A 27,875-nucleotide genomic window follows, 5' to 3' on the forward strand; every position below is an offset into this window, starting at 1 on the left:
AGCACTTGACGGTACATACATCAAGGTCAATGTTTTATCATCAGATAGACCTAGATATAGGACCAGAAAGAACGAAATTGCCACTAATGTATTAGGGGTGGTGTCACAAGATATGCAATTTATTTATATTCTGCCTGGATGGGAGGGTTCAGCAGTTGACTCAAGAGTCTTGAGAGATGCTATATCTAGGTCAAACGGTCTTAAGGTTCCACAAGGTAATTAAATAAGTATAATTCTACTTTTTATATTTATACACCATATAGATTATTGTTCTAAATTGTTTGTTAAATGACTTGTAGGATATTATTATTTATGTGATGCTGGATATCCCAACGGTGAAGGATTTTTAACACCATATAGAGGTCAACGATATCATTTAAACGATTGGGATATCCCACCAAATACTCCCCAATAATTTTTTAACATGAAACACTCATCTGCTAGGAATATAGTAGAGAGAGCATTTGGATTATTGAAAGGACGATGGGCAATTCTTAGAGGTCGATCATATTATCCTGTGAAGATACAATGTCGAATTATTTTAGCATGTTGTCTTCTCCATAACTTGATTATAAGAGAAATGCCTCTGGATCCTTTGGAACATTCTCCTATTGAGGAAAGTAACATTGGTGATGATAGTGATGATATAGGTGATGATTGTTATCGGCATATTGAAACATCAAGTGCATGGACGACTTGGAGGGAAAACTTGGCAAAAGAAATGTTTGAGCAATGGCGCGGAACTCGTTGTGCCTAGATCTTATTTTCTGAAATGTTTGATTGTGTTGAACTTATTTCATGATTAAGTTTGAACTATGAGGATATTTTTCATCATATGTAATATGGTTATATGGAGTTGTATAACTTCGCTGAGTTATTATTTATGATAATGTAAACACACATATTTGAATTTATTTATGGTTAAGTTTAAATTTATTTACAATTGATTGGTTGATGGATTATTAATCTATGCTTGCTTGTTTAAGTTGGACATGCATTCATAATTGTGTTTGATATTTTTTTAGGAAAAAATGGATGCTAGTTCCCAGTCGATATCAATTGGTGGGAAAAAGCATCAATGGACCACCGTTGAGGACTCTAAGTTGGTAGAGTGCTTAATGGATTTGACTAATGGTGGAAGGTGGAAAGCAGATAATGGTACATTCAAGCCTGGATACTTACAACAGTTAGAAAAAATGATGGCTGAAAAGATTCATGGTTGTGGACTTAAAGCACAACCACATATTGATTCACGTGTTAAGATATTGAAGAAGCAATACCATGCAATTTCTGAAATGTTAGGACCTAATGCTAGTGGATTTGGGTGGAATGAGGTAGACAAATGTGTTGTGGCTGAAAAATCTGTCTTTGATGAATGGGTGAAGGTTAGTATCTCTATATCTCTATTTTGATTTTATTACTTATCAATAATTTAGTTTATTTTATTGTTACATTTTAATCATGTTATCTCAATATTGTAGAGCCACCCAACAGCAAGAGGCTTAAGAAACAAATCATTTCCTCATTATGATGATTTGGGCCAAGTTTTTGGGAAGGATTGAGCTACTGGTCAAGGTGCAATGGGATTCTATGAAATAGTTGAAGAGATTGAGACAGAGATTATGAATGATCAAAATGATGACTTTGATCCTTTCAATCCATTAGATGAGTTACTTGGCAATACAAGTTGCACAAACACTCCAACTTCTACAACACAAATAGGTAAAAGAGGTAAAAAGAGGGCTAGGACTGAAGATCTATTGATTGATGTACTAACTGATACAGTAAAGCAATTTACTACCTTGCAAGCTAAAAATGGTGAGAACATGAAAAGACTTGCTGATTGTTTTCAATTTGAGGCTGATGGTGCTGCTAGAAGGATGTCAGTTTTTGATGAACTTAAAAAGGTTGATGGGCTAACAAATGAACAACGAGTTACTTGTGGAAGAATTCTTGTCTAAAATCAAGCTAATACTGACTACTTCTTCACTTTAGATGAAGAATTCAAGCTTGGATTCTTTTTGGGGCTGCTAGAATGATTCTGAACAAGCTGACTGTGGGCTACGTATATGAAATTTTTTGTGTAGCATTTTGTCATACTCATTTCGAATTACTTTGCGAAATGAATGGTGTGTTAGCTAGGACACTTTTTGTATAGCACTTTATCATACTTGCACATGCTTTAGAAACTACTTTGCCAAATGAATGGCGGCCTAGCTAGGAAATATTTTGTGATTCATTTTGTTATATGCATGGTTTGGGTGAACTATATGTTATAAAGTACCCTTATGAATGACGTTTGGTAGGTTGTTATGAAATATCACAAGTTATTATTTTGTTTATATATATAAATATATATGTACTTTGGGTGTAGTCTTATATCATCAACTGTATAATATCAGTGTTTATAGTAACTAACTTTATATAAATAAACATGGAATACGACTTTTATAAAAATAAAAAGTTATCATTAGATTAAATAATGTATTTTATAGTATTGTAAAAATAAAATTTAATCTTACTATTATATCTATTATTAATTTTGTACAAATTTTATAAATTTAATTATTTTGTCTAACAAAACATAAAAAAAGCAAATATCATTAAAAATCAAGGTAACATTCCAGTGCACAAACCAAACATAGAAAACTAATATTCCCAGAAATCAGGACATGATTTCAGTACACAATCAAACACAGTAATGTAGCTTCCCAGACAATCAGATAACCTTGCTCAGATTTCCCAACAAAGTGAAAATTTTGAACTCTACATACCAAACTGCCCCTTAAAACCCACTCTTCATAATGTTTTTACTTTACCCTATAAAAGAAAGACCGGAGTTTACTTTCCCAATTTTAAAAAATCTAAAAAGTGTACCAAACAAAGTATTGTTAACCACTTTACCATTCCCACTCACCTAAACTACTATAACAAACAGGCCCTAAGTGAAAAATGAGTTTATTTTTTATTTTTATGTACTAAATTTAACAATTTTTTTAGCATTGTATAAAAGAAGATTTTCATCATTCATCATTTTACTAAATAGAGCATTGGCGTAAAGATTTGTCAACATATTGGAGATTCTAAATTTTAGCATTTAGGGTGAAAAACTAAGTATTTTTTTTCCAATAATCTTATTACTTGACATGTAGTTATTATAATAATTTATAAAAAATAAATTTGCAGAAAAAACCTTAACTATTATATAAAAATTGCATTTTTTTTCTTACGACAAATTTTTTTATAATTAATATTTAGTTGCATACGTTGCCTATAAGTTCCACTAGAAATTTATGCAATGCCAATAACTTGATTGAAGGTTTAAGTACAATTGTTGTATAAGCTTTTGCCACAAAATTTCTTTCCTGTTCTTCTCTTTTTTCATTTTTATGATTCTTAAAATCAGATTTAAATTTTTTAAAAGTATGTTAAATAAAATTCTATGAACTTATTTTTTTTTTTAAAAACTAAATTAAAATCCTACGAAATTTTAGGAATAAAGTAAAATAATAAATTATTATTTTAAAGGTTTCTTAATTTACATTTAGTTTTTAGAAAATTAGTTTTAGCTTTTTTAAGTTGATATAATTTTATTTAGATGCTTTTTTTTTTTAACTAAAATTTTATTATCTTATACAATAGTTGCACTATTAAACCCTAGATCCATCCAACAATCTTTCTTGCTTAGACATAGTGTAAATGTCTAGTCTTTATATAATCAATTTAGACATTGTATTTGTATATACATAAAATCAATGGGTACTAATTTAACATATATTTGAGTGATAATTCATGTAAGCTTATAAAATTTCAAAGCCTTGATCTATATATTAAATGAGAAGTGAGAATTTCCAATAGTAAATTTAATTTAACTACACTTCATTAAATAATCCATATTTATTAAATGGATATTTAGGACGAAAACATTTAAGTTGGGTCATAAGTTGCATTACACTTCTTTCTTAATTTAAATTTATTAGTAGGAATATATGATTTTAGTACATAATTTAATACTCTAGTGTTTAATTAATACAATTTAAAAAATTAGTGAAAAATTGCAATTTTAATTTTAATTACTATATTGAAGAATAATTACTAAAATGATAATTTTTCTTTATTATTTCTTTTAGATAAAGTTAGTTCAATTCTTGTATTTTATAATTAAAAAAGATAAAAAGTAGTAGTAGAAGTAATGTATACAATTCAAAAAGGAGACTTTTCCTTTTCCCACCAATATACGTATACCCAATTAAACCAAATCTTATTCCAAATTCAAGTTCACACCAATCCAAGACACAAAAACACGTTTATTGACCTTATTATTGCGTTGAAACCTTCCCTACCCTCTTCTCTTGTTCATTTTTTTTTTAAACCAAAAAAACCCCCAAATCTTTTAAAAAAAAACTTCCCCCAAATTTGGTATGTGTGGCTAGGGTTTGAACCCCGACCCGCCAAAACCCTAGCTACCGTCCTTTTCTCCGGCATTGCATCTGCATGAATCCGGTCTTGAGTCGGAGCTCCGTTGCTGACTTTGCTACTACTTCGAATCTCCACCTCGTCTCTGCCGATGGCGTCGAAAGCTTCGCTTTCGGCTTCGGCCGGTAGATCAGAGCCTCCGGTACAGGTGTTTACGCTCTTTATTTATTTTTCTGTGTATGTTTTTGTTTTCGTTGGAAATTGATGAAAATTTAGTTTGAATTTTGTTCACTTACTGTGGTTTTGTGGTGATATTTTACTCGCATTGCGGAAAATGGTAGCTGTGTGTGTGGTAGAGGCTTGTAAATGGTGTGAATGTGGGTTGAGATCTTGAGAGGAAAGGAATGGATGGTGGTATAGTGTGTGGTATTTTTTTTTTAAAATATATCTATACGCGGTTTTAAAATTTGAAAGCACATTGTGATTGCTCAGCAAAAATTTTCTTTAATTGGTGAATTTTGCTTAAAATTTGTACACTGAGGAGTCCACCTTGTAGAATTTGGTTCATCTTGTATGCATGCATGCTGAAGTTACTACTAGGACATCTAAATTTGGAAATATCTCGATGCATGCATGCTTGTTTTCTTTGAAAGGTTAACGGTAGAAACACATTGATTGGTTTTTGAGTGAAAATGTCTACTAAGTTGTGCACAATGTACTAGATGCGGATGTTGTTCGTTTCTTTTTTTCCTCATACTATTTAACAGTACAATGTTTAGGATACTAGAAACTCTAGCATATTGATAGGTACGTTCCACATGCAGAGTTTGAAATCGATACCTAATGGTAGTGGTGTGGGAGCAAAACATGGTGCTAGTAGCTCGATCTATGTTGTATACTACTCATAGCTTCTTCTTTTAATGGTTTCCTTTTGAAGTTACAATAGGTGCATCTTTGTTGACATTTTTCTTTTACATGTTTTGATATATGATGATAAGGCTATAGGTGCTAGTTTGCTTGCTAAGTTTGGCATTGTATTGAAGAGTAAGGCTGATTTATTGTCATGCTTTAAAGGCTTTTATGGACAAAAATTGACTGAACTATTATGAAACCCATAATTTTTTTTTTCGTTTCTTTTGTCCCTGATGTTTGCATGGAGCTTGGTGTGACTTTGACCGGTGTAATTAATCACTATCATCTGTTAAATCATGTCAATGTAAGTTTTGCAGAGAGAGTAACTTTGACTTCTTTCAGGTAATAATACAGGAAGAAACAATACCAAATCTTAAGGAGTTATCACTGGCTATAGATTCTCTAAAGAAGCAAGTTGTATCTAACCGTTGTTTTTCCATACAGGTAAATTTTTATGGTTTCTCTACGTTACAGCTGTTGATCTCAGATTATTGTTTGCTTATTTCCTTATGGGGACCATTGTTCTACGTGCAGAAAAGAATGGAAGAAAACAAAAAGAAATTAGTTGGTGTTACAAGCTATATGTATAAATTGTCAACAGAAAGATCAGGCCAGTTTGTTGATGCTTGTAAAAGTGTAGATTTGTTATCATTGAGGCAGAAAGATGCATTTGATATGCAAAACGGTACAGATGTAGGTAATGGCAACAAGGATAATCTTGAAGAAAACGGTCATGCATCTACAGCTGTTCTTCTAGGAATTAACGTTGCAGCCAAGAATGCTGTTCGCCCTATCAAGCTATTAGAAATAAAGAGATTACCTCCTTATACTACATGGATATTTTTGGATAGGTATTTGGAATTCAAATGTTTTATCTTTTAATTTGTTTCATTTGCTTAAACAATGTTCATACATTGTGTGATCAAGTGTGTGGAAAGTTGTGAATGATTTTCTTAATACTTCTGATGTAGAAATCAAAGAATGACTGAGGATCAGTCAGTACTTGGTCGACGGAGAATTTATTATGATCAAAATGGAGGTGAAGCTCTAATATGCAGTGACAGCGAGGAGGAAGCAGTCGACGATGAAGAGGAGAAGAGAGATTTTGTAGAATCTGAAGACTATCTTATTTGGTAAAGATTTTTAAGTGCCTTTTAATGTAGGCATATTATATTTTTTATAATGTGCTTAGTATGTTAAATGTTCATTTGTCTCTTTGTGATGTTACTAGCTCGACTATCAAAGAAGTTGGTCTCTCAGATACTGTACTGGAGTCACTTGCCCAATGTTTTTCTAGAAGCCCAAGTGAAGTCAAGGTACAGACTCATACCCTGTGCTTATCCTACACATTTATAATCTGAGAAAAGTTGGTCAGTGTAAGCTTTGGTCTAGCAGTTTCCCATTTGCTTTGTGCTGACTTTACAGAGATATGAAACACCATCAAACATCTTATACAGGCAAGATATGAAAATCTTATTAAGGAAGAGAAAGCTGTGGACGGAAGTAAGATTGGTGACATTGAAGAATGTTTGCAAATTGGAAATTCTTTTCTTGATAAAGATCTTGATGCGGCTTTGGATTCATTTGATAATTTGTTTTGTCGACGATGTCTTGTAAGTTCTCACTTATCTTCTATGATTCAATTGTTGTTTGTTCTTTCTTTAATCATCAGTATTTTTTTTCCTTTTGCAGGTGTTTGATTGCAGATTACATGGATGTTCCCAGGATCTTGTCTTCCCTGTTAGTATCACATTTATTGTCTTACAGTTATCAAATGTCATACCACTCATGTAATATTTGCTAATATGGAACGTTGTCAGGCTGAAAAACAATCTTCATGGTGCCCTCCCGATGATGAAAATGCAACATGTGGTCCACATTGCTATCGATCAGTATGTCTTTTTGAATTATTAATATGGCATCAAGATTTAAATATCTTTGTGGGGAGTTACCATACAAGAATTTAAAAATTTCTCATGCTAGGCACTGAAGTCAGAAAGAATTGCCAGAGTCAGCTCTCCAATGAATGGTGATTTTGTTGAGAAGACAGTCACAAGATCTGATGGTGCCAGTGCTCAGATATCATCTGGAAAGAAATCTTCTGGGCTGTCTGCTAGAAAAAGGACCAAGTCCTATCAAAGTGAAAGTGCTTCATCAAACGCAAAGAACATCTCAGAAAGCAGTGACTCTGACATTGGACCCAGAAATTCTAGTGTCCATCTTACATCACCCTCTAAGACCAAGGTTGCAGGAAAGTGTGGAATTCGCAAGAGGAACAGCAAACGAGTTGCTGAGCGGGTCCTGGCATGCATGCAAAAAAGACAGAAGAAAATGGTAGCACCTGATTCTGATTCTATTGTTAATGGTAGTCTTATCCCTACTGATATGAAACTTAGATCTAATTCTTGTAAAGAAAATGAAGATACTAGCTCTTCTTCACATAAGAATGTGAAATCTCCTACCACTGGAAGGCCTAGACGGAAGGGTTCGCCAAGGAAGGAAATTCACAGGGAAATTCGGGGTGAGGTTCCCGATGGTTCATCCAATGAGATGATTACTGATCCACCTGTTACTAGTTGTGATGACAATTTAAGGAAAGAAGAATTTGTAGATGAAAACATATGTAAACAAGAATCAACTGATGATAAATCTTGGAAAACTATAGAGAAAGGCCTTTTTGAGAAAGGCACTGAGATCTTTGGCCGGAACAGGTCAGTGGATAATATATATGATTTGTTATGTCTCCCTTTTGTTTATGTGGAACTATTTTACAGTCAGTATGCAGTACACGTGAGACTTCATATTTCATTTAAAACATTGAAAATTCATTTGGTTTGCTGTCATATTTTGGTGATCCAATTTAATTGGTTATTTGTTACCAAAGATCACTATTATTTTTTACTCCCCAACTTTGGCATATTTAAATTTCAAATATTAGGCTCCTTAGGTGGGAAATTGGAATGCATGGTCTTTGGGTTTTCTAACAAGTCGAGCTGCTTTGTATTTTATGGAGTAAAAATTTTAATTTCAATTTGTTTGATGTGTATTTGGAAATATGGTTAAGAAAATTTTGTTGATGCTACTCTGTATTTTATCCATTCAATTGACTTAGAACAATACATCTGCAAGTACTTTTCTTCTGAATTTGTAATTTATTTGATGTGTTGTATTCATCTTATGATATTTTTGGGTTGCTTGTTTTAGTTGTTTGATTGCACGGAACCTTATGAGTGGCATGAAGACTTGTTGGGAGGTTTTTCAGCACATGAATCACTTTGATGCTAAGATGTCTGGGCAGGCTGGTGATGCCGCAAACTCTCTTGTCGAAGGCTATTCCAAGGTTGACCTTAAAGGGTCTATTTAGTAGTTTTAGTGATTTACTCTATTGAACAGGATCCCTTAATTTGCAGTTTTGTGCTTTTCCATGGCGATTTTACCTGTAGGGTAATAATGAAGCTAGAAGAAGGTCAAGATTTTTACGTAGGCGGGGTAGAGTTCGTCGTTTAAAGTATACTTGGAAGTCTGCTGCTTATCATTCAATCAGAAAACGAATTACTGAGAGAAAAGATCAGCCATGCAGGCAATATAATCCATGCAATTGCCAAACAGCTTGTGGGAAGCAGTGCTCTTGTCTTCTTAATGGGACTTGCTGTGAAAAATACTGTGGGTGAGTGTTTATCCAACTCTTAACATGTTAATGTGTGATTTCTTTGATCAATTATGGAGTTTATAGATTAAGATGCTCTAGTTTAAATGTACTAGTGTGAACAAATATTGGTGCCTAAATAACTGCAGCTAGCTTATTTGTGCAGATGTCCTAAGAGCTGCAAAAATCGATTTAGAGGCTGCCATTGTGCTAAAAGTCAATGTCGAAGTCGCCAGTGCCCATGCTTTGCTGCAGACAGGGAATGCGATCCAGATGTTTGTAGGAATTGTTGGGTCAGGTGAGCATTTTATATATCTATTTCCTGCTTTTTGTCTTACGGTTGTACTTGTGATTGAGTGTTGGGTATTGATACTGTGCATGAAATCGTCAATGTGCATCACAACACTTTACCTTGTGTCTATGATAGAGCTTTTTGTTGGACAAACTTTCAATTTACTAGGTGTACAAATGAGTTAAACGTGATTTATAACTAACACTTTACTATTAAGAATGGTGGTCAAACTACGTAGTTCTTTACATTGTGCTTTAGTAAGAGAATTTTGTATCAACTTTCTTATATATTCCAAGATACTATTGTTGATTCTGTTATGTAATCTATTGCACGTCTTAGCCTTGTTCACAAAATAAGTTTGTATGGCTTTCTACTAAGCATAACATTGGTTTTGCAGTTGTGGTGATGGTTCTCTTGGTATTCCCAATCAAAGAGGTGACAATTATGAATGTAGAAATATGAAGCTGCTTCTGAAGCAACAGCAGAGGGTAATGATATCCACTGTTCTTATGATATTCATTTATTTCGTACTTATGTACAAAATACTATATGCAACTACTTCCTCTGTCCACAGAAATCTAAAATTGGGGCAAGTTCTTCCTAGTTATCTTGTGTTGAGGGTCGTTCAGCCCAGTCTGAAGGATTTGTTTTTAACTTGAAAGTGCAGTTTTAATGATGCCCAAAATCCTAAATAGCATTTATTTAGGATTTCCTCAATAGCCAAGTATTTATAACGTTTGTTGTTATTATTTGCTTGTGAGGGACTCATTTGTGGTTTACACCTTGGAGTCTTGTTGCTACCAAATCAGTGTATGACCGTGGCCTTGTTCCCTATTGCTTTGTAGGTTTTACTTGGACGATCTGATGTCTCTGGTTGGGGAGCTTTCTTAAAGGTACTATAGTATTCAATTTACCATTTACGTGGTTGATTTTCCTTTTCTGCTATTTATTTTATTTGTTTATCTATCTTCCAGAATAGTGTTGGTAAACACGAATACCTTGGTGAGTACACTGGAGAGTTGATATCACACCGGGAAGCAGATAAGCGTGGCAAGATATATGACCGTGAAAATTCATCATTTCTCTTCAATTTGAACGATCAGGCATGTCAATAGGACTCAATCCTACCACCCTCTTAATTATCATGGAAGATTTTATGTTTTCTCATTCTTTAAGTTTTCAACAAATTTACGGACTAGTGAGAAAGTTTTGAATTTGTTTGTGCAGTTTGTTCTTGATGCTTATCGAAAGGGTGACAAATTGAAGTTTGCCAACCATTCTCCAGATCCAAATTGCTATGCAAAGGTACATTTGTTCATGGCACCATATAAACTATTAGAGGGCTCCCACCCAAGAGTGTAGCTCAGATGGTTAGGCATGTGGTTTGTACCCACAAAATCTGAGGTTATAATTTTCTGGTTTCCAAATATTGTAGAGTTAGGCGGGGATCTACTTTAGAAAAGAAAAAAAAATTACAGGGTTTTTGGACCTCATAGTATCGATTAATCAAATTCAACATTTCATGGCAGGTCATTATGGTTGCCGGTGATCACAGAGTGGGCATATTTGCCAAGGAAAGAATCAGTGCAGGGGAGGAACTCTTTTACGACTACCGTTATGAGCCAGACAGGGCTCCCGCTTGGGCTCGGAAGCCGGAAGCATCTGGTTCTAAAAAAGACGACGGCGGCCCCTCAAGTGGTCGAGCTAAGAAGCTGGCGTAATATACGAAGATGATTTATTTCAATCTTTGGATTCACATTTTTTTTTGTTCTTTCTTTTTTGGCTATTCTTTTTTACAGGTAGCAGAGTCATTCTCATTGACTTAGAAGGCGCATTCTTCATAATATTGTGATGGGAGAAAGAGAGAGATTGGCCATTGCTTCTCTCAATTAGAGAAAATTGAATTTTTTGTACGATTCATGTTTCCTTCAAAGCCAATTGTATTTGCTAACTTCACATGTTAAGTCATCACTTTAATGAAACATTTTCTAACCAAAATTATCCTTCAAGAGACACCCACTTTGCCTATTATTCTTGTCTAAATCGCTATTTATGTGCCAACGATCACGTAATCCAACGTATGATTCTTTGAAAAGTGAGCTTTCAGCTCAACCCAACAGAATGTCAGACTCAATTTTCTTAACTTTCATATATTATTATTTATTAATATTATTCTTCAAAGTTCAAACCAACAATTAATATTCGTAAATCTCAACCAATAAATATCCAAAGGCATATTTCTCAACAATACAAAGCTAAAGCATTCATTTACACGTTTTCCCCAACTAAACATGAACAAAAAGTCTTATGCCACTTCTCTGTCCACTACTTATATCTGGACACATGTAGTCTATTTATCTAGATTTACTCTCAAATGTCTACTTAATCCACTATCTCATACATCAATCAGAATTTCAATAAATGATGTCAAATTTTAAGTGGTACAGAGAGAGACAAACATTTCAATATTTTTAAAAAAAAATGACAGCAGCTTCTTAATGATATTAACCATATAGGAACATATAGTGTGGAGAATTTATTTGAGTTTTGTAGTTTAGGTTTATAAGAATAAGAAAACAAAGAAAAATTGCATGAAATGGTAAATGGAGAGCGGTTATTGGGTCCTGCAGTGAAAATAGCTGAGTAGAAGCTTACCTACCCCACCATGTGACATGCACCTAGAAGGGTAACTCAATAGTAGGACAAATACCCTAAATGTCCCCCAAGCTTTTACATAACAAACTCTCTCTCTCTCTCTCTCTCTATAATAATTATTAAAAAGAAAAATCCATGTAAGAAAACATGATTATATAAAATAAAATAAAATAAAAAATCAGTTTTTGAAAGAGCTCAATAGTGGGACAAATACCCCAAATGCCCCCAAGCTATTCTATATATAGAAAAGCATATAATAATTATAAAAAGAAACATGATTTAGATAAAATAAAAATCTTTGAAAAGAAAAAGAAAAATTCTGTTAGAAAGAGCTCAATAGTAGGACAAATACTCCAAATGTCTCCAAATTTTTTATACATAGAAAATATATAATAATAATTAAGAAAAAACCCATGGAAGAAAATAAGATTAACTAAAATAAAATTCTTTGAAAAGAAAAAAAATGGTTAGAAAGAGTCAAAGTCGTCATCATCATCATGATTCTTGGTTCTTAGTCTTTGCATGCAGAAACGACATCGTAAAAAGAAAAAGAAAAAGGGTTTAATGTACATTATTATATTTAATTAGCGATTAAAAAAAGAATTGAGAAAAAAAAGCCCGCGTTTAAGAACTAAAAACTTGTCATCTTCTCACCACAGTAAAAATTTGCTTTTGCTTTTGTAGCTGTACTATATCACTACCAGACCCTCTCTCTCTCTCTATTTCTCTCTCTCTCTCTCGCACCCAAAAGCAGTGGTGGTTTCTCGAGCTCTGCTTATCACGAGCTTCAGCCACTGCTGCTGTTGATGCTATGTTGCCGTGTTTCGCAGACCACCGTAGCTTATGCAACAACTTAGTTCTGTTGCTCTTCTTCTTCATCTTCTATGTCCTTGTTACCACTTCCTCTGCTTGCTCCAATGGCAGTTGTCAGGTTTTACTTTGTTTCTCTTCTTCAACAACTCAAAGATCTACGCTTTTCTGAATTTGAACACGAATTAACTTGTCCATTTACAGGTTCTAGATGCTTGTGCCGCGGCCATGGACTGTGCCCCAGGTCTCTACTGTGGTAATTGTCCTTCTTCCGGCGCTACTCAGCCAATCTGTACCAGAGCCCAAGCAATCATTCCCACCACGATTGTGAGACATTAAATTGTGAAAATTTGGTTGGTGGGTCTTAATCTTTTTGAGTTGAATTTCATGAAATCATGACTTTTCTGCTATTTTTGTCTGTTTGTTTGTTTGTTTTGAGATTGTAGATTAATGGGTTGCCGTTTAATAAGTACACATGGCTGGTGACCCATAATTCGTTTAGTAACGTGAATGCAGCCCCCGTAGCTGGTGTTCAGAGATTGACATTTTATAATCAAGAGGACACAGTGACCAACCAGTTGAATGTATGTGATTTTGTTCTTATTTATTGCTTTTTAATTATGTGGTGAAATTAGTTTTAGAGACTCTGATGAGGTTTACTTGTCATTCCTTTCTTTTAATCTGTGCCGTGGAATCCAATTACAGTGCCAGGGAATTCTGTGTTAAGTAATTGCTCTTTATAGACCTTTTGTCTAGTGTGTTTCTTACGTTTTTTTATGTTCGATTGATTTTATTTTATTTTTTCTTAGAATGGCGTGAGGGGACTGATGTTGGACATGTATGACTTCGAGAACGATATCTGGCTCTGCCATTCATTTAGGGGCCAATGTTTCAATTTCACTGCCTTTGTAATCCATCTTCCCTTATTTTCAGTCTTCTTAGTTTATAGTTTCTTTTGAAGCAACTTCTTACAAGTGTATGTTGTTATGTTCTCAGCAACCTGCAATAAATGTATTGAAGGAAGTGGAAGCATTTTTAAGTGCAAACCCAACTGAGATTGTGACAATTATAATTGAGGATTATGTGCATACCACAAAAGGGTTAACAAATTTGTTTACTATGGCTGGGTTGGACAAGTACTGGTATCCTGTGTCCAAGATGCCAAAAAAGGGTAACGATTGGCCCACTGTGACCGAAATGGTGCAAGATAATCACCGGCTCCTTGTTTTCACTTCTGACTCTTCAAAAGAGGCAAAAGAAGGAATAGCATACCAGTGGAAATACTTCCTGGAAAATGAGTGTAAGTTATATATCAGAGTCTTTAGTCGGCGACTTTGCACTGTGTTAGAATTTTCACCAATTATGGCACCAATTTTCAGCTGGAGATCCTGGGGTAAAAGGCTCATGCCCAAATAGGAAAGAATCGAAGCCATTGGACTCGAAAAGTGCATCTCTTTTCTTGCAGAATTATTTCCCTACATATCCAGTTGAAGCTGATTCCTGCAAAGAGAATTCAGGTCCACTTGCTGCGATGGTTGGTACCTGTTATAAAGCAGCAGGCAACTTAATGCCAACCTTTTTGGCAGTAAATTTTTACATGGTAATGATATTTAGTCTCACAATTAAAAAAAACAAGATTTAACTAAAATAGATTTCAATTATTGGTTATGTATTCTTTACCGAGGGTGAAATGATATGATGCAGAGGAGTGATGGAGGAGGAGTCTTTGATATTATAGACAGAATGAATGGCCAAACATTGTGTGGATGTAATACTGTCACTGCTTGCCAGGTATCTCCATTATCACTTCTTTCTACTTTTAGTTGGGTATTCATCAACGTTTTTGCCATCTTTCATTATTTTCTATTCCCACATTGGCATCAATGGCCTAGATGTAGAACTTGTGGTCCAAATTCCTTTTAAGAAATTTTTATTTTGAGTTCGTTTCCAAAAGTTTTGGAATTATAGAAACTATAATGCATTTATTTTTCCATTCCTTTGTCAACAACCTTATGTACGGCCTCATCATCTCCTTTACGAGCTTCTCTGAATCTGGATTTGGAACAATGGTAACCTGGAACTGACCATGGGTCCAGGAAACTGCACCCACTCAATTTGGAATTAAATCCAATTTCTTGGCCTGACATAGAATCATTTTGTTCCTCTCTTACAATTTGAGAGGGCAAAGCCTATTTATTTTCTGAATTGCCACTATGCGATTATACAACAATATATTACCTCAATATGCCTTGGACATATTTGTTACATATTAAATTTTGTTTATGATATTATCGTACTTCTGCATTAAAACTTCTCTAATTCCTAATACATGTTTCACAGGCTGGCGCACCTTTTGGGTCTTGCAAGAATGTAGCTGTTCCTAGTAGAAGTCCACCAATCAACAACACTCCAGGAACTGGAAGCTTTACTGGATCAGTTCAGTTCACAAGATCTGCTTCAACTGTCAAGTCTCCCAATCACTTGTTCTTCTTCTTAGTATCATTCCCACTGTTGGCATTTTGGTTATGACCACCACAGCCAATACTTATTACTACTGTTCATTAGTGAGTTTCTTCTTGAGATGGTGGCTTACTTACAGTGTTTAATACATAAAAATCTAGTGCCATAGCAAACGGTTCTTAGTGTTATAAATTTGATTATAGAGGTAAAGCTTACCGAGATTTTAGTTGAGAGCAGAAGTAAGGATATGGACAGCACAGGCATTATGAAGTAGATAAATTAGTGACCAAGAAAGACCCAGAAAGCACCGGTTCGGTTTCAGGTATACAGTATGTTTCATTACATTACAACACTTGTTTTTAATTGAAGAAAATAGAAATATTGAGATTGAGATGCTCCATATATTGACATTTTATCTAGTTTTTCTAGTGCTATAGCCACATCTAATTCTGCCATCGTTTTTTTGATCATTTTATTTGTGCTGTGTTGCTGTCTTCTTTCAGGGCAGGTAGTGTGGGTAGCCAGTAGCAGTCAAGGAAATCTATGGCACATCATATGTAGAAGTACTCGTGTTTTAAATACTAGGTTCTCTTCTTATTTGTATTCTAACATTTAATGGGTTTTGTTTCTCGTTTCTCACGTATAACATAGGTTATGTTGTCTCATGTCTGCACTTTTTTTTTACAATATAGATATACTATGAAGTGTTGAACAAACGATTTATTTGAGAATTGTGTTATGGAAAATGAGAAAGACAAGGAAGTTTTCATTTTGGGCTGTCCTTGGTTCTCATGTTTAGAAAGCTATGTCCATAGACTGAAGAGTGGTAGTTTAAATGGTCAGATATGTGATTTGCTCTAACAATTGTTATAGTTTTCTGGTCTCCAACTACTGTAAGATTAAGTGAGTGAGGAGTCTAGTTTCAAAAAAGAAAGTTATGTATGAATTACAACTACCATTTTGACTCTTTAATACATATCAATAATAACATCAAGCATTGTTAATAAATTCATAAAAGAATACACAATTGCATGTGGACTATACAAAGACAGAGCTTCAATATGAACTCTGATATGATAATTTTTTAAAAATGTTCTTAATGAAGATACACAAAACCATACACCAAACAATTGTGAAAAGCAATCACAAGAATTGGATACCTTCTTCTTCTTCTTATACAACAGCTTGAATAGGAGCATTTCCAACATTTAAAAGCAGTCCTGGAGATTTGATCTGAAGAGCAGGTTTAATAGTAAGCAAAGCAATGAAACAGTCTACAGGGACTCTGGTACCCCATACATTGATCACCTCTAGCTTTCTACATTTATTTACAAGACCAAGAAGCCCATTCTCGGTTACATGACGGCAGCTCCAAAGAACAATAGTCTGACCAAAAAAACACACACACCATATATATCATATGTGAGAGTTGCCCTACCGAAAATTAAAGTTAAGAAATTAAAATAAAATCCCAAGTTGTAGTTTGGACAATCTACACACCTTTAGGTGTGGACAACTATCTGCAATGACAAACAGAGACTCATCTGTGATAAATGTACCACCAATATTCAGGTGCTGCAATGAATTAGCTCTTGATATCTGTTTAAAAATCAAAATTAAAAGAAGTCTATTATTGAGAAAAAGCATAAGTAACATTCTACGTTATATATTCCATCCCACACAATACGGTTGTAATTATTCACGTATAACAAATATATATATATATATATATATAATTCAATTGCACAACTTTTATTTTTTTGAACTCATTTTCATATATTTGTGTATTGTCACGTCAATGTGTCACATTAATTTAATTTTTCATGCAATTCTCAACATTGATCAAAATTGTGAGTGATATGATCTTGTAGGTTAAATCTTTGCCCACATGTTACTCTTTCTAAGCCAAAAAGTTGCTTCTAGTTAAGCAAAAGAACAGTAAAGCAAGGTAATCATAAGCTCCTTTTAATGTCAATTAGGGCATTCACAATGTTCAAAACACTTTTGTTGCTTAACAGAGTTTTGTCAGTTTTATTGAGCAGATAACTTTGGTGGGCAACGTTGCTTGCAGTTGCTAAGCTTTTTTTTTTAAATGTCACATGGATGAGAAAGAGAAACAAAAAAATAATACTTAATTTTTTTGTGCAAAGTATAAAGTTACCTGCCTTGTGTATGCTATTATCATAAGCTAGCTTTTAGTTATGTAGAAGCTGTGGTGCAATTATTGATCTGAAATGATGTAGCATAATGACTATAGTACAATCACTCTTACTGAAGATATTTAAGGTTCAGGGATTTGGGAACAAGTTTTAAGAATTAAATGGTATCTGAATATGAAAAGAAAAAGTGCAGAACAGGGCTGCTAAACAAACATGTCAAACAATGTTCCACTATTTCTAAGAATCTGTTTTATTCTCTCCTTTTTATGATAACACTCTAGTTAAATGAATATTGAACCAAAGAGTAATTGAATAGTAATACTAGGAAATAAAATCAAATTGGCATTGCAAAAAGAAAAAGGGTTTTCTGAAACTAAACTATTACTTACCAAATAAACAACACCTTTATCTGTGACCCCTGTCATACCCCATAAGGATATGGAGGTTAAATTACTGACACACTTGGCCAAAGATATTTGGTATAGTCCATTGTCAGAGATCTGACAACCCCAACGGCTTCTTGAACTGAAATTTGGACAAGAGGAGGATGATCAAGAATTTAAGCATGCATAAATTATTAAATTTACGACTTATTTAGGTATTATTAGGATGAATAGTTGAATACAAAAATATCAGCTTTTGGAAATTTATGAATACTTGTAAACTTCGTACACACTTTTTTTGTAATTTTCAAATCATAACATAGGATTTTCGGCTGATATGAATAAAAATAATTAGATAAAAGAGCTTGGATTTTATAAATGGATGGTGAAAAAACTAAATCCAGATAAATACTAATAACTGTCCAAAAAAAAAAAAACAAATAATTTGAACAAATAGGAGTTAATATGGTTACAATTGCCATTGCATGAATGATCAAGATTATGCCTAATGCTAATCATACCTATAGTAGATTTTTCTAACTAAAATATCAAAAGGGCTATAGAGATAAGAAGAGTATAAACTACCTAAAGCACCAAAAAAGAAAGAAAAAACTTGAAGACAGAGAATTTACATGTCAAGCTCTTTGAGGCTATAAGCATGGCGGACAAGACGAGCAGTAGAAACATCGTCCATTTTGCAACCAGCAAAGCTCAGATTCTGTCTCCCACCCAAAGACTGCGTAACCCCTTTTCTCCATTTCCGGCAAACACTGCTCGCTCTGCACATGTTTTCACCCATACCCACATCAAAATTTCACCAAACAAACAACTTTCCCGCACAATTTCTCGGGAAACAAACATACCCAGATGAGGGGAAAATAAATATAAAAAGAACAGAGCTTTAGAAGCAAGCTGACGATGATGATGAAGAATATGAATAAGAAAGAAGAAACGTACTGGGCCAAATCAGTAAAAGAAGTTATGAGAACGAAGATATGAGCTAACAAATCAATTGGCAAGCGATCAATCTCAGCCTCAACCGCCATTACTTCCCAAAACTTGAGCTTTTTTATTTTTCTTTTCTTAATACTATTTTTTTGGTTTGGTTTTGCTTGTGGAAAGGCTAGAGTTTCTTCTTAAGGCTTAGCTTGTAGTTGTTTTGATTGTGGTTCATCGAAGAAGGAGAGGGTCGTAGTCGGAGCATAGTAAAAATCTTACGAAGTCATTACTTTTTGTGATCCAAAATATAATCATCATGGCAAACTCAAAAATAAATAAATAATAATAAATATAAAGAAAGAAGAGGATGTTGTCATGTTAAGCTCATCCTTTCATAAATTGCCTCCATTTTATAGCTCATTTTTGCATACTTTTCATAATAAGATAGAGATATTATGTGTTTACACGAGTTACCTGTACTTCTATTGTGGTATGTGAGATTGAGGAGATGAGTTCATCCACGAAGTATATATATAAGTATAGGGATTCTAAATTACTATATCGTACAAGGTAATTAAAAAAAATTGAATTGTAATTTATCTATAAACAAAAAATATGAAAACATGTTTTTAAGTATGTATGTGCACCTCTTTTTCAATACTATAAATTATTTAAAATTTCTTAAAAATGAATAAGATGTCTACTATAATTACAATATCAAACCCTAAAAACAAAAACACTTCTACTAGTAGAACAAAAGGCACGCCCTATTGTAAAATTTTCAATTAAGGGTGTTCATAAAACCACACACACCGCATAAATTGCCCATATCACATCGTAATTTATGATTTAGAATCATTTATGGTGTGGTTGCGGTTTGTATTTTTGTCAAACCGCGCGGTATAGTGCGGTTTGCGATTTTAAATTTTATAAATGTGACTCAAATCATACCGCACTGTATCATTATATATATTAATTTTTTTTATATTTTTTACCATATTTCAAATTAATGCATAAATATTTATATAGTAAAATATACACAATATCTAGAAAAAATATATAATATTTTATAGGATGTTAAAACATATTCTACTTCAATCTAAAGATATTTCTCATTAACTAAAATATTTACTTCTATATTACATTTTCTTTGTTATTAGTTTGTTATATTTTTATTGTTTTGCTAAAATTTTATTGGTTTGTTATACATTTAATTATTTTGTTAAACATTCGATGGTTATGAGATTTATTATGAATATTTATTAATTATAATGTTTAATTGTTAAATTATTTAGCGATAGGTATAAACCACCCACACCGCACTGCATCACACCGCATTTTTACGGTACGGTTTATGCGGTATGAGGTCTATACGGTGCGGATTGCGGTTTGGAAAATTGCTCAAAACGCATATGGAGTGCGGTCTAAAAAATTAGAAAAGAACTGTACCACTCACACCACTAACACCACTACTCTATAATGTTAACTTAGCCTTGTTGTATAATACTTATAAGTATAGCCAGGTAATCTACAACTCTATAATTACACATGACCGAAATAAACTTTCTCTATATTAATACGAGTAATGTTAGTGACACATAAAAAGTTACAGAATAACAATTACACACACTACTAACATATAATTAATAGTTTTAGGGAGAATCGCTTTGCTTTAAATTATGTGATTGAACTTGTTACACATTAGTGGGTAACAATTCATAACAATTCTAAAAATAATAATAAACTTTTCTCAAAATAATAATAACAATCTACATAATTTATTTAATTAGATATTTCATGTTGTCGTCGAGAACTTGACAAGATAAAAATGAAACTTTATTAATATTTTCAATAGAGTAAATTGCAGCTAAAATATTTAATGTTTTCAAAATATTACATTTTTATATTCAATTTTTTTTTCGGTAAATATACTCAATGTTTTCAAAATGTTACACTTTTATACCGAAACTGTTTTTTGGCAGTAAATATACTCAATATTTTTAAAATGTTATACTTTTATGCCTATTCGTTTACTATTTAGAAAAATAATAAACATGTGAAGGAAAATATAAGTTTTTAATTATTTTTAAAATTTTAAATTATTTTCTCTTTTTTATTCTTTCTCAAAATAACTATTATAATTTAAAAATTAATAAATGTTTTATGAAAATTAATAAAAAATAATTGAAAACTTATATTTTTCCATCAATTTAAAAGATAATTTTTTAAAAAGAAGTGAGGAAAAATATAAGTTTTAATTATTTTGATTAATTTAAAATTTTTAAATGATTTTTTTTACTATTTTGAGAAAGTACAAGAAAGTGAAAATAATTTAAAATTAAAAATCTATATTTTTCTTTTACTTTTCTATTATTTCTCAAAATAATAATAAAAAATAAGTATAAAAGTGCAACATTTTAAAAATATTGGGTATATTTACCGCAAAAGAAAAGTTTAGGTATAAAAGTGCAATATTTTAAAAATATTGAGTATATTTATCACAAAAAAAAAAAAAGATAAAACAGTGCATCATACTCTTTTTCAATATAATTTTAACTATGTATTAGTATGTATTTAGTTAGATTAATAAATATAAAATCTTATTAAAGTTAATATGATGTCTTACTATGTGTTCATTAATCACTTGGTGTTAGAATTAAGAATTTTTTAACTTATTTATCACCTGTGTATTGTGTTTAAATTTAGAGAAAATATCAGTTTGGCCCTTGTATTTTTCTGAATACACAATCGACTCTGGTGTTTTGTTAAATGACAATTCGGACATTGTGTTTTACAAAATGAATTAACCCAAGAATTGATTGTGTTTTACAAAATGAATCAACCCATCTCATCTCCAACAACCCAATAATTGATCTTATAATTGAAAACAATTTAACAAAAATAGGGTCTAGGGTACTATTTTGATCCATTTTGTAAAAAATATGGTCTAAATTATCATTTAACAAAACATAATGATCAATTGTGTGTGTTACATCCATATTTCGAGATAAGAGGTTATGACCCCGAAAACTGGGCTTGTCAGGTATGAGCTCGAAATATATGAAAACATCATATGGTCCAGCTGTAAAACCTCTTAAGTAAAACAACGACCTCAAGGATGTGTAACCTCAAATATTCTCTGAGCTCACGATGGACAATGGCAGGACACTTGAATATATCTTTTACCGATCGTCCTCAAGCAAGGTAGTTCGAGCTCGGGAAGTGCAAGCTCGGGTGTGACAGCCTCGACAGTACCTACCTATCCCGAGTGTAGCGTGAAGTTGGGTGACAAGTTCGTGATTGACCCATAAGTCTTGACAGACTCAATGTCGATTGTTGATCTCGAAGATCTGATAATCACCTGGGATAGCCTATTACGTGTGAACATATTTATTGTTGTGTAATCCCAATATTTAAGGGATGTCATTTAATCTGTTATCCGTTCGCGATCTTTATGGGACGTTTCCGTGTATATAGGAGATAATGCATTTAATATAATTATTTCAATTGATATATAGAATATCTTCCCGAAATATGTGGAAATGAATTCTGCAACATTCTATATAAATAGAGAAGGAATCACCACTTGTAAAAGATTGATTTCTGATTTCTTGAGAGAAAGCTCTGGGTAATTAATTTCCAGAAAACTCCAAATCTTAATAACATAGACTCGTGGACTAGGCAGTAAAAATTCTCTTGTTTCTCTTTATCATTCATTCGCTTTATTGTTTAATTGTTTAATTGCTCTACGATTTAAGTTCACAAAAAACAATGCCAACAGTGTGTTTGAAAAAAAAAATATTGGTCAAAATAGTATAAGATTTTTTTAAACCATTTATTAATATTTGAAGTAAAATAATATGATGATGTACAAAATATATCGTCCCGGCCGACGCAATAATATATAAATTAAAATTACTAGTCCTAAATTGTATAACATGCTTGGTTTTAATCTAGGATATTAGTATGTATATAGAATTGCTTTGACTTTTTAAAAATACCCTTGCGTACACATTTCCCTTTTAGACTTTTGACCTATAATTTAGCAAGTTATCTGCTTTTGAAAAAGTAGTTTCTATAATTCCCTTTTTCATACCCTTTAAATAAGCTTTTCTATTTTTTTTTTTAAAAAAGGTTTATTATAAACTTATAATTTGCTTAGAAAACAGACATTATTACTCACAATCACAAGAAATCCATGTGACTGTGATTACTCACAATCACAGTCTTTTCCTCTTTTTTTTTTAGAAGTGTTAACATTTAAAAACCACTAGATGCATAAATAAGCTTTAAAAAGGTTGAGAATGCAAAAGCAATAAATATTAGAATTATAGATGATGATATGTCACCACATACGTAGCTGAGAGGCCAAAGAGGAAGTAATCGGTCAAGGCTTCTTTTTAGACTAAATGGCTTCTTGGAAGTGCCATCATATTTTATATCTTTTGGCTCAAGATTTCATCATCATTTTTTTAGGTTTATTTAAGGAATTTTTTACAAATATGCCATACCTTAATATATTTATTTTTTAATTTCCATATTTTTCAATTAAAAATTTCGGAAACCATATTCACTATAAATTCTCTTCATTTAGCGAGTTTAGTTAGTAAGGTTTTGTCGTATCAATCAAGACTTTAAGGCCCATTTTTTATGGGCTTAACCTTGTTGAAATATGAGCTCTATTTTGGGCCTAAGAGTAGTGAAGACCCATTAAATAGCCCAAAAGGTTTCAATTGCTTCAATCTTTAGCCCTTTCCTTTCAATCAGTTGATAAATTTATATATATATATATATACACACACTAGTGAATGACTCGGGCACAAGACACGAACAACCTGTTAACATTATTACTTTTTTTTAGCGTTTTGCTTCTTGCCAAAAAACTAAAAGTGATTTAAAAATGAATAAGTGAATAAATATATTTTTTTTTTGAATTCTTGCAGGGGAAGAAATTAAATAATAATATAAACAAATAGTTCATAATTAATATTTTTTTTCACTTGGCTTGGAAATTGAATTGATTGTGTTATTATTATTATTATGTATTTTGCCACTCCTCTGATTCTATGACAATTTTTCTTGGTTTAATAAATTGATATTTTGTGAGAAGATAACATATTTGTAAACTAATATTTTTCTAAATATTTAATTCAACTATTTACAACATCACAAATAATTTATTAATTTGGAAGAAACAAAGATGTCATTCTCCCATTAAAAAAAAATAATGACTACCTTGTAAATCAATAAATTATAGATATAATTATTCTTAAAAATTCCAATAAGGTGTAAATGAAAAATTAAATGAGGATATTTAATAGAAAAGAAAACTAACATACTTATTACATTAAGTAGTTTGTTTTTTTTTTTTTTAAAAAAAACTAACTATATACATTGGAAAAACTTCATAATAATATATTGGAAAGGAAACTTCAAGTAAAATATCTAAAGAAAACTAACACACTTGTCTTCAAAAAATAATTATAAAATACTATTTCTTCTATATTATTTTTATAGCAATTTATATGATCATGAATGAGATATATATTTATGAAGAAATATGTGAATATGCTTTTACTCATTTATTGTCAGTTTAATATAAAGTGTAGTAATTTAATTAGTGGATACATATGAATTATTTTGTTAAATTTTATATATATTTTTATATTTATTGTACATAAATAAGAGAAGATATTAACATTATGATTTGATAAAATTTGATTTATAATACACTTAGCTCGTGGTCATGTATGGGATCAATGAAATAAGTAAAAGAAAGGGAAAAGGCTTTCGGGACTTAGAGAAAAACAAAAAGAAAAAGACAAAAAAAAGGACGATTCATAAGCTTATTCACAAATATATATAGTAGTATAGATATATACGACAAAGATGAGCAGGAGCTTATACACGTATATATATATATAGTATAGATATATGTATATACTAGTTATCTGATACTTGTCTAAGCAGTAGCCTATTAATTAAATATATATATGTGTGTGAGAATATATATAGTAGATATATACTTTCGTAAAAGACAAAATAGTAACAACTCAGGTCGACACTTCTATATATTTAATAGATATATGAAGAAGAGAAATTTACAACAATACCTAAGATTTAAAAAAAATACGAAATTTAGAAAATAAATTACAAAAACACAAAAGAGCATAATCGTAAATATAAAGTTATTTGAAACAAAGTTTATAAATTTGTAACTTATGTTTACAAGTTTGTAACCATATGTTACAATTTTGTAAAATATTTACAGATTAAATAGAAAATTGTAATAAATAGTAATGGAACAGTTGCAAACTGTTATCCATATTTTTGTAAATTTGATAAAATCTTTTATTTTTCAATTTTTTTTAATTTTACAGTGCTATGTGCAATTTTTCCTATGAATATGGTGCAAAAAACATATTACAAAAAATAGATACATATTCTTATGGTCACAAGGCACCAACAATACTAACATCATCTTAAGTTGATTGGTGTAATTTAATATTGGGTCTCACATATTCTATTTTAAAATAAAATATGTGGGGCAATATGTGAGATTCAATACTAAATTATACCAATAACAGTTTCTCATATAAGAAAGTGTTGAATACCATTGGTGTCCATTAGCAATATTCTTTCAAAATACTTATACTTTTGTAAGGTAGAATCACATTATTTTGTATAAATTTCATCAATTGACAATTTAATTTTCGATAGGTGGACATTGACAATTTATCAAACAAAAAGAAAGAATTGTAAAGTCCTTGACATTGAGATGTGTCGTCCATTATTCTTTATGCTCAAATCAGTATTGTAGAGCTTAATTGTTAGAGATGTCAATTTGTTCAATTTATTTTCTGCTATAACTATTTTTAGTTGGGTTGTTAAATTTTAGTTGCATGTCCTTGCCTATATATAGTCATTTCGGCTCACTGTATCAAACACTTAGATAGTGTTCCTATTCAATGCAAAAAAAAAAACATTTTCTTTTTCTAATATGCTATCAAAAGTTAAACCAACTCACTAAGCTTGAAATCATGCTTCAATGGTGTGTACCTGTACTCATGGTCACAAGACCTCCGGGCACAATAATGGTGCTCCACCACTACAATCCACAACTCTCGCCATCGACAACAATGGCAAATAAAATTTTGTAGCAAATTGATTCAGACCGCTCAAATCTTCAAATCCACTTGCTCATGAAGATCTTTTCATGCCACATTTAATGAGCACCAGAGATCATTTGAGCCTCACTCTTATCTCTACATACTCTTATCACCAGCCAAGATAACTTCCAATCTTGGAAACAAGCAAAATCAATTTCCATTACTGAATCTAAAAGTTTGAAGAAAAAATGTAGATTCTTTTTATACATCGGTTGAGTAAAATAGATTTTATAGACTGCAATATACAATTGACAGCTAATAGCAACTATTTACAGCTACTAAAAAAGATATTCTAACAAAACCAGGAAACTATCTTTCTTAGAAAATGTAACGCCTTACTACCTTAGAGCCGTTACTAAGTGAGTTTAAAACACAACTGTGCAACTAACTGACTCTACGAGGTTTTCAAAGACCAAAGTGTGACTAACCGGAAGTTAAGGCTGTAATCTTTGAAAATATTTAGTTTCATTAAAAACTTTAAGTATCAACATCTGGGATCCCAAAAATAAGGTTTACAAAATACTTACATCTCAAAAATAGATTTACACTTGATTGACTATCAAAAGAATAAGTTAATACAGCCATATTCAAAATGCCCCCAACCAAAGCAGTCGGGCAGGCCGAACATGTACGCGCCGCCCCCACGCTCTCCATACTCATGGCTGGTTGACTGACCCCTTGCTCTTACCTGCAACACAGAGCACCCGTGAGCCGAAGCCCAGCAAGAAAACTCATACAGTAAATAACATATAATCCACTAGTAAATAGGAAAACCATCAGACTGAACAAACACGGCCATGCCGCCCCATAGGCCTAACCAAAGCCTGGGGTCTCGGTCCTTACCGTAAGGATAACTCATGTATCCATTGGGTCCCACCCTGACTATAGGCACTCCATGTGCTAAGTGTTACTTCCGGCCCCACGGCCGTTCTCAGCCTTCGCCGCTCTCGGCCTTAGCCGTTCCTCTCATTATAATCACACATATAGTACATCTCGAAATAATCATTCAATCATATAATAATTCATTTAAGGTTATACATTAGCACGTAATACAATCTAGGGCCATGCCCTGTAATATCACTATGGGCCCATGCCCTGTTCTCGGGTGCTACAGTTTTCTTACCTGTATCCCGAGCTTTCCGATGCACCAAGGTCACAAGCACGGTCCTCTAGCACAAGCCTTTCCGAAATCCTAGTCACAACACACATAAAACACTTTTAATACTAACCAAACCCAAAACTACTTCCCGGGACCAATCCCGTACCCTCGGGACCTCTAATTCCTTAAAACAATACATTAGAACCATCCCCCGCGTCCCCGGGCAAAAGCCCTAAAAACCCAAATTTTTGGTTGCCAAAATGGCCTAGGGCCGCGGCACTCCCCTCAAGGGCCGCGGTGCCCAGCGGTTAGGCCATTTCCTGAAGCATCCTCGCACCGCGGCGCCCAAGAACAGGGCCGCGGCGCTCCTTCGCGAACCCAGATTTCTGGGTTTTCTCTTGCGTTTTTCCCGAGCTACAACCTCCCCAAATCATCCCAAACAAATACCTAAACCCCAAGATCAATTTAAAACTTCATATGAACCTTCTAACAACCCATAAACACTAGTATCAAGATCAAAACACCATCCCACCCAAAGATCCACCCTTTGATTTCTAATTTCAGCAACTCAACCCAAAACTTAAAAAAACTTAACTCATGCTTTAGATTTCTCAAATCAAAACAGAAACAAATCTTAAATGTGCATAAAATCCTTACCTCAAGTGAAGAATTCACCCAAAAGCTTCCTTGATCTCCTCTTAAACTCCCACTTCAACCCCTTCTACTCTTCTTCTTCTTTTTCTTCTTCTTGCCCTAGCTTTTTCTTTCTTCTATTTTTTCTTCTCTTCAATTTTTTATCAAAACCCTCAAATGACCCAATGCCCAAACCGTGTACCCCAATATCCCAGCTGAAAATTGTCTAAATCCCTTACCAAATGACCACTTTACTCCTTCCTAATAATCCTTCCTAACTAAACCTTCAAGGGCACTCAAGT

At 32.7% G+C, this 27,875-nt stretch overlaps 3 protein-coding genes across 5 annotated transcripts; 2 read left to right on the forward strand and 1 right to left on the reverse strand.

The window, feature by feature from the left end:
- Positions 1 to 4,319: 4,319 nt before the first annotated feature.
- LOC133809662 (histone-lysine N-methyltransferase CLF) lies at positions 4,320 to 11,281 on the forward strand. Of its 2 annotated transcripts, none has more exons than XM_062245967.1 (17): positions 4,320 to 4,618; positions 5,671 to 5,772; positions 5,863 to 6,179; positions 6,300 to 6,461; positions 6,560 to 6,644; positions 6,786 to 6,941; positions 7,021 to 7,068; positions 7,149 to 7,220; positions 7,312 to 8,039; positions 8,533 to 8,668; positions 8,772 to 8,995; positions 9,141 to 9,272; positions 9,664 to 9,754; positions 10,112 to 10,159; positions 10,241 to 10,369; positions 10,494 to 10,571; positions 10,796 to 11,281. In XM_062245967.1, exons 1-17 carry the CDS (start codon positions 4,568 to 4,570, stop codon positions 10,985 to 10,987), a joined length of 2,751 nt encoding a protein of 916 aa, XP_062101951.1. In that variant the 5' UTR covers positions 4,320 to 4,567; the 3' UTR covers positions 10,988 to 11,281. The 2 variants fall into 2 exon arrangements, with proteins under 2 accessions (XP_062101951.1, XP_062101950.1); XM_062245966.1 differs by having other exon boundaries at positions 4,321 to 4,624.
- Positions 11,282 to 12,611: 1,330 nt separating this feature from the next.
- LOC133809689 (PI-PLC X domain-containing protein At5g67130) lies at positions 12,612 to 15,997 on the forward strand. Of its 2 annotated transcripts, none has more exons than XM_062245968.1 (10): positions 12,612 to 12,852; positions 12,936 to 13,058; positions 13,178 to 13,315; positions 13,541 to 13,639; positions 13,728 to 14,031; positions 14,111 to 14,331; positions 14,436 to 14,522; positions 15,072 to 15,295; positions 15,395 to 15,513; positions 15,695 to 15,997. In XM_062245968.1, exons 1-8 carry the CDS (start codon positions 12,733 to 12,735, stop codon positions 15,258 to 15,260), a joined length of 1,281 nt encoding a protein of 426 aa, XP_062101952.1. In that variant the 5' UTR covers positions 12,612 to 12,732; the 3' UTR covers positions 15,261 to 15,295; positions 15,395 to 15,513; positions 15,695 to 15,997. The 2 variants fall into 2 exon arrangements, with proteins under 2 accessions (XP_062101952.1, XP_062101953.1); XM_062245969.1 differs by having other exon boundaries at positions 15,700 to 15,997.
- A 170-nt stretch (positions 15,998 to 16,167) lies between these two features.
- Positions 16,168 to 19,071, reverse strand: LOC133809715 (F-box protein At5g67140). Its single transcript, XM_062245970.1, has 5 exons — positions 18,691 to 19,071; positions 18,366 to 18,512; positions 17,740 to 17,875; positions 16,692 to 16,790; positions 16,168 to 16,577 (listed from the first exon to the last, which is right to left on the reverse strand). The coding sequence occupies exons 1-5, from the start codon at positions 18,777 to 18,779 to the stop codon at positions 16,365 to 16,367; spliced, it is 684 nt and encodes a 227-aa protein (XP_062101954.1). The 5' UTR covers positions 18,780 to 19,071; the 3' UTR covers positions 16,168 to 16,364.
- Between the last annotated feature and the right edge of the window lie 8,804 nt (positions 19,072 to 27,875).

This window comes from Humulus lupulus, chromosome 1 (assembly GCF_963169125.1).
Source record: "Humulus lupulus chromosome 1, drHumLupu1.1, whole genome shotgun sequence".
Classification (NCBI taxonomy): domain Eukaryota; kingdom Viridiplantae; phylum Streptophyta; class Magnoliopsida; order Rosales; family Cannabaceae; genus Humulus; species Humulus lupulus.

Bases quoted from the DNA above. Each gene is read 5' to 3' on its own strand.
- LOC133809689 (XM_062245968.1), top strand. From the start codon at position 12,733: ATGTTGCCGTGTTTCGCAGACCACCGTAGCTTATGCAACAACTTAGTT. The intron at 13,316-13,540 runs GTATGTGATTTT...ATTTTTTCTTAG, and splicing joins CAGTGACCAACCAGTTGAAT to AATGGCGTGAGGGGACTGAT. The intron at 13,640-13,727 runs GTAATCCATCTT...TTATGTTCTCAG, and splicing joins GTTTCAATTTCACTGCCTTT to CAACCTGCAATAAATGTATT.
- LOC133809662 (XM_062245966.1), top strand. From the start codon at position 4,568: ATGGCGTCGAAAGCTTCGCTTTCGGCTTCGGCCGGTAGATCAGAGCCT. The intron at 6,942-7,020 runs GTAAGTTCTCAC...TTCCTTTTGCAG, and splicing joins TGTTTTGTCGACGATGTCTT to GTGTTTGATTGCAGATTACA. The intron at 9,273-9,663 runs GTGAGCATTTTA...TTGGTTTTGCAG, and splicing joins TGTAGGAATTGTTGGGTCAG to TTGTGGTGATGGTTCTCTTG.
- LOC133809715 (XM_062245970.1), bottom strand. From the start codon at position 18,779: ATGGCGGTTGAGGCTGAGATTGATCGCTTGCCAATTGATTTGTTAGCT. The intron at 18,513-18,690 runs GTACGTTTCTTC...AAACATGTGCAG, and splicing joins TCTTTTACTGATTTGGCCCA to AGCGAGCAGTGTTTGCCGGA. The intron at 16,791-17,739 runs GTAAGTAATAGT...ATTTTTAAACAG, and splicing joins ATAAAGGTGTTGTTTATTTG to ATATCAAGAGCTAATTCATT.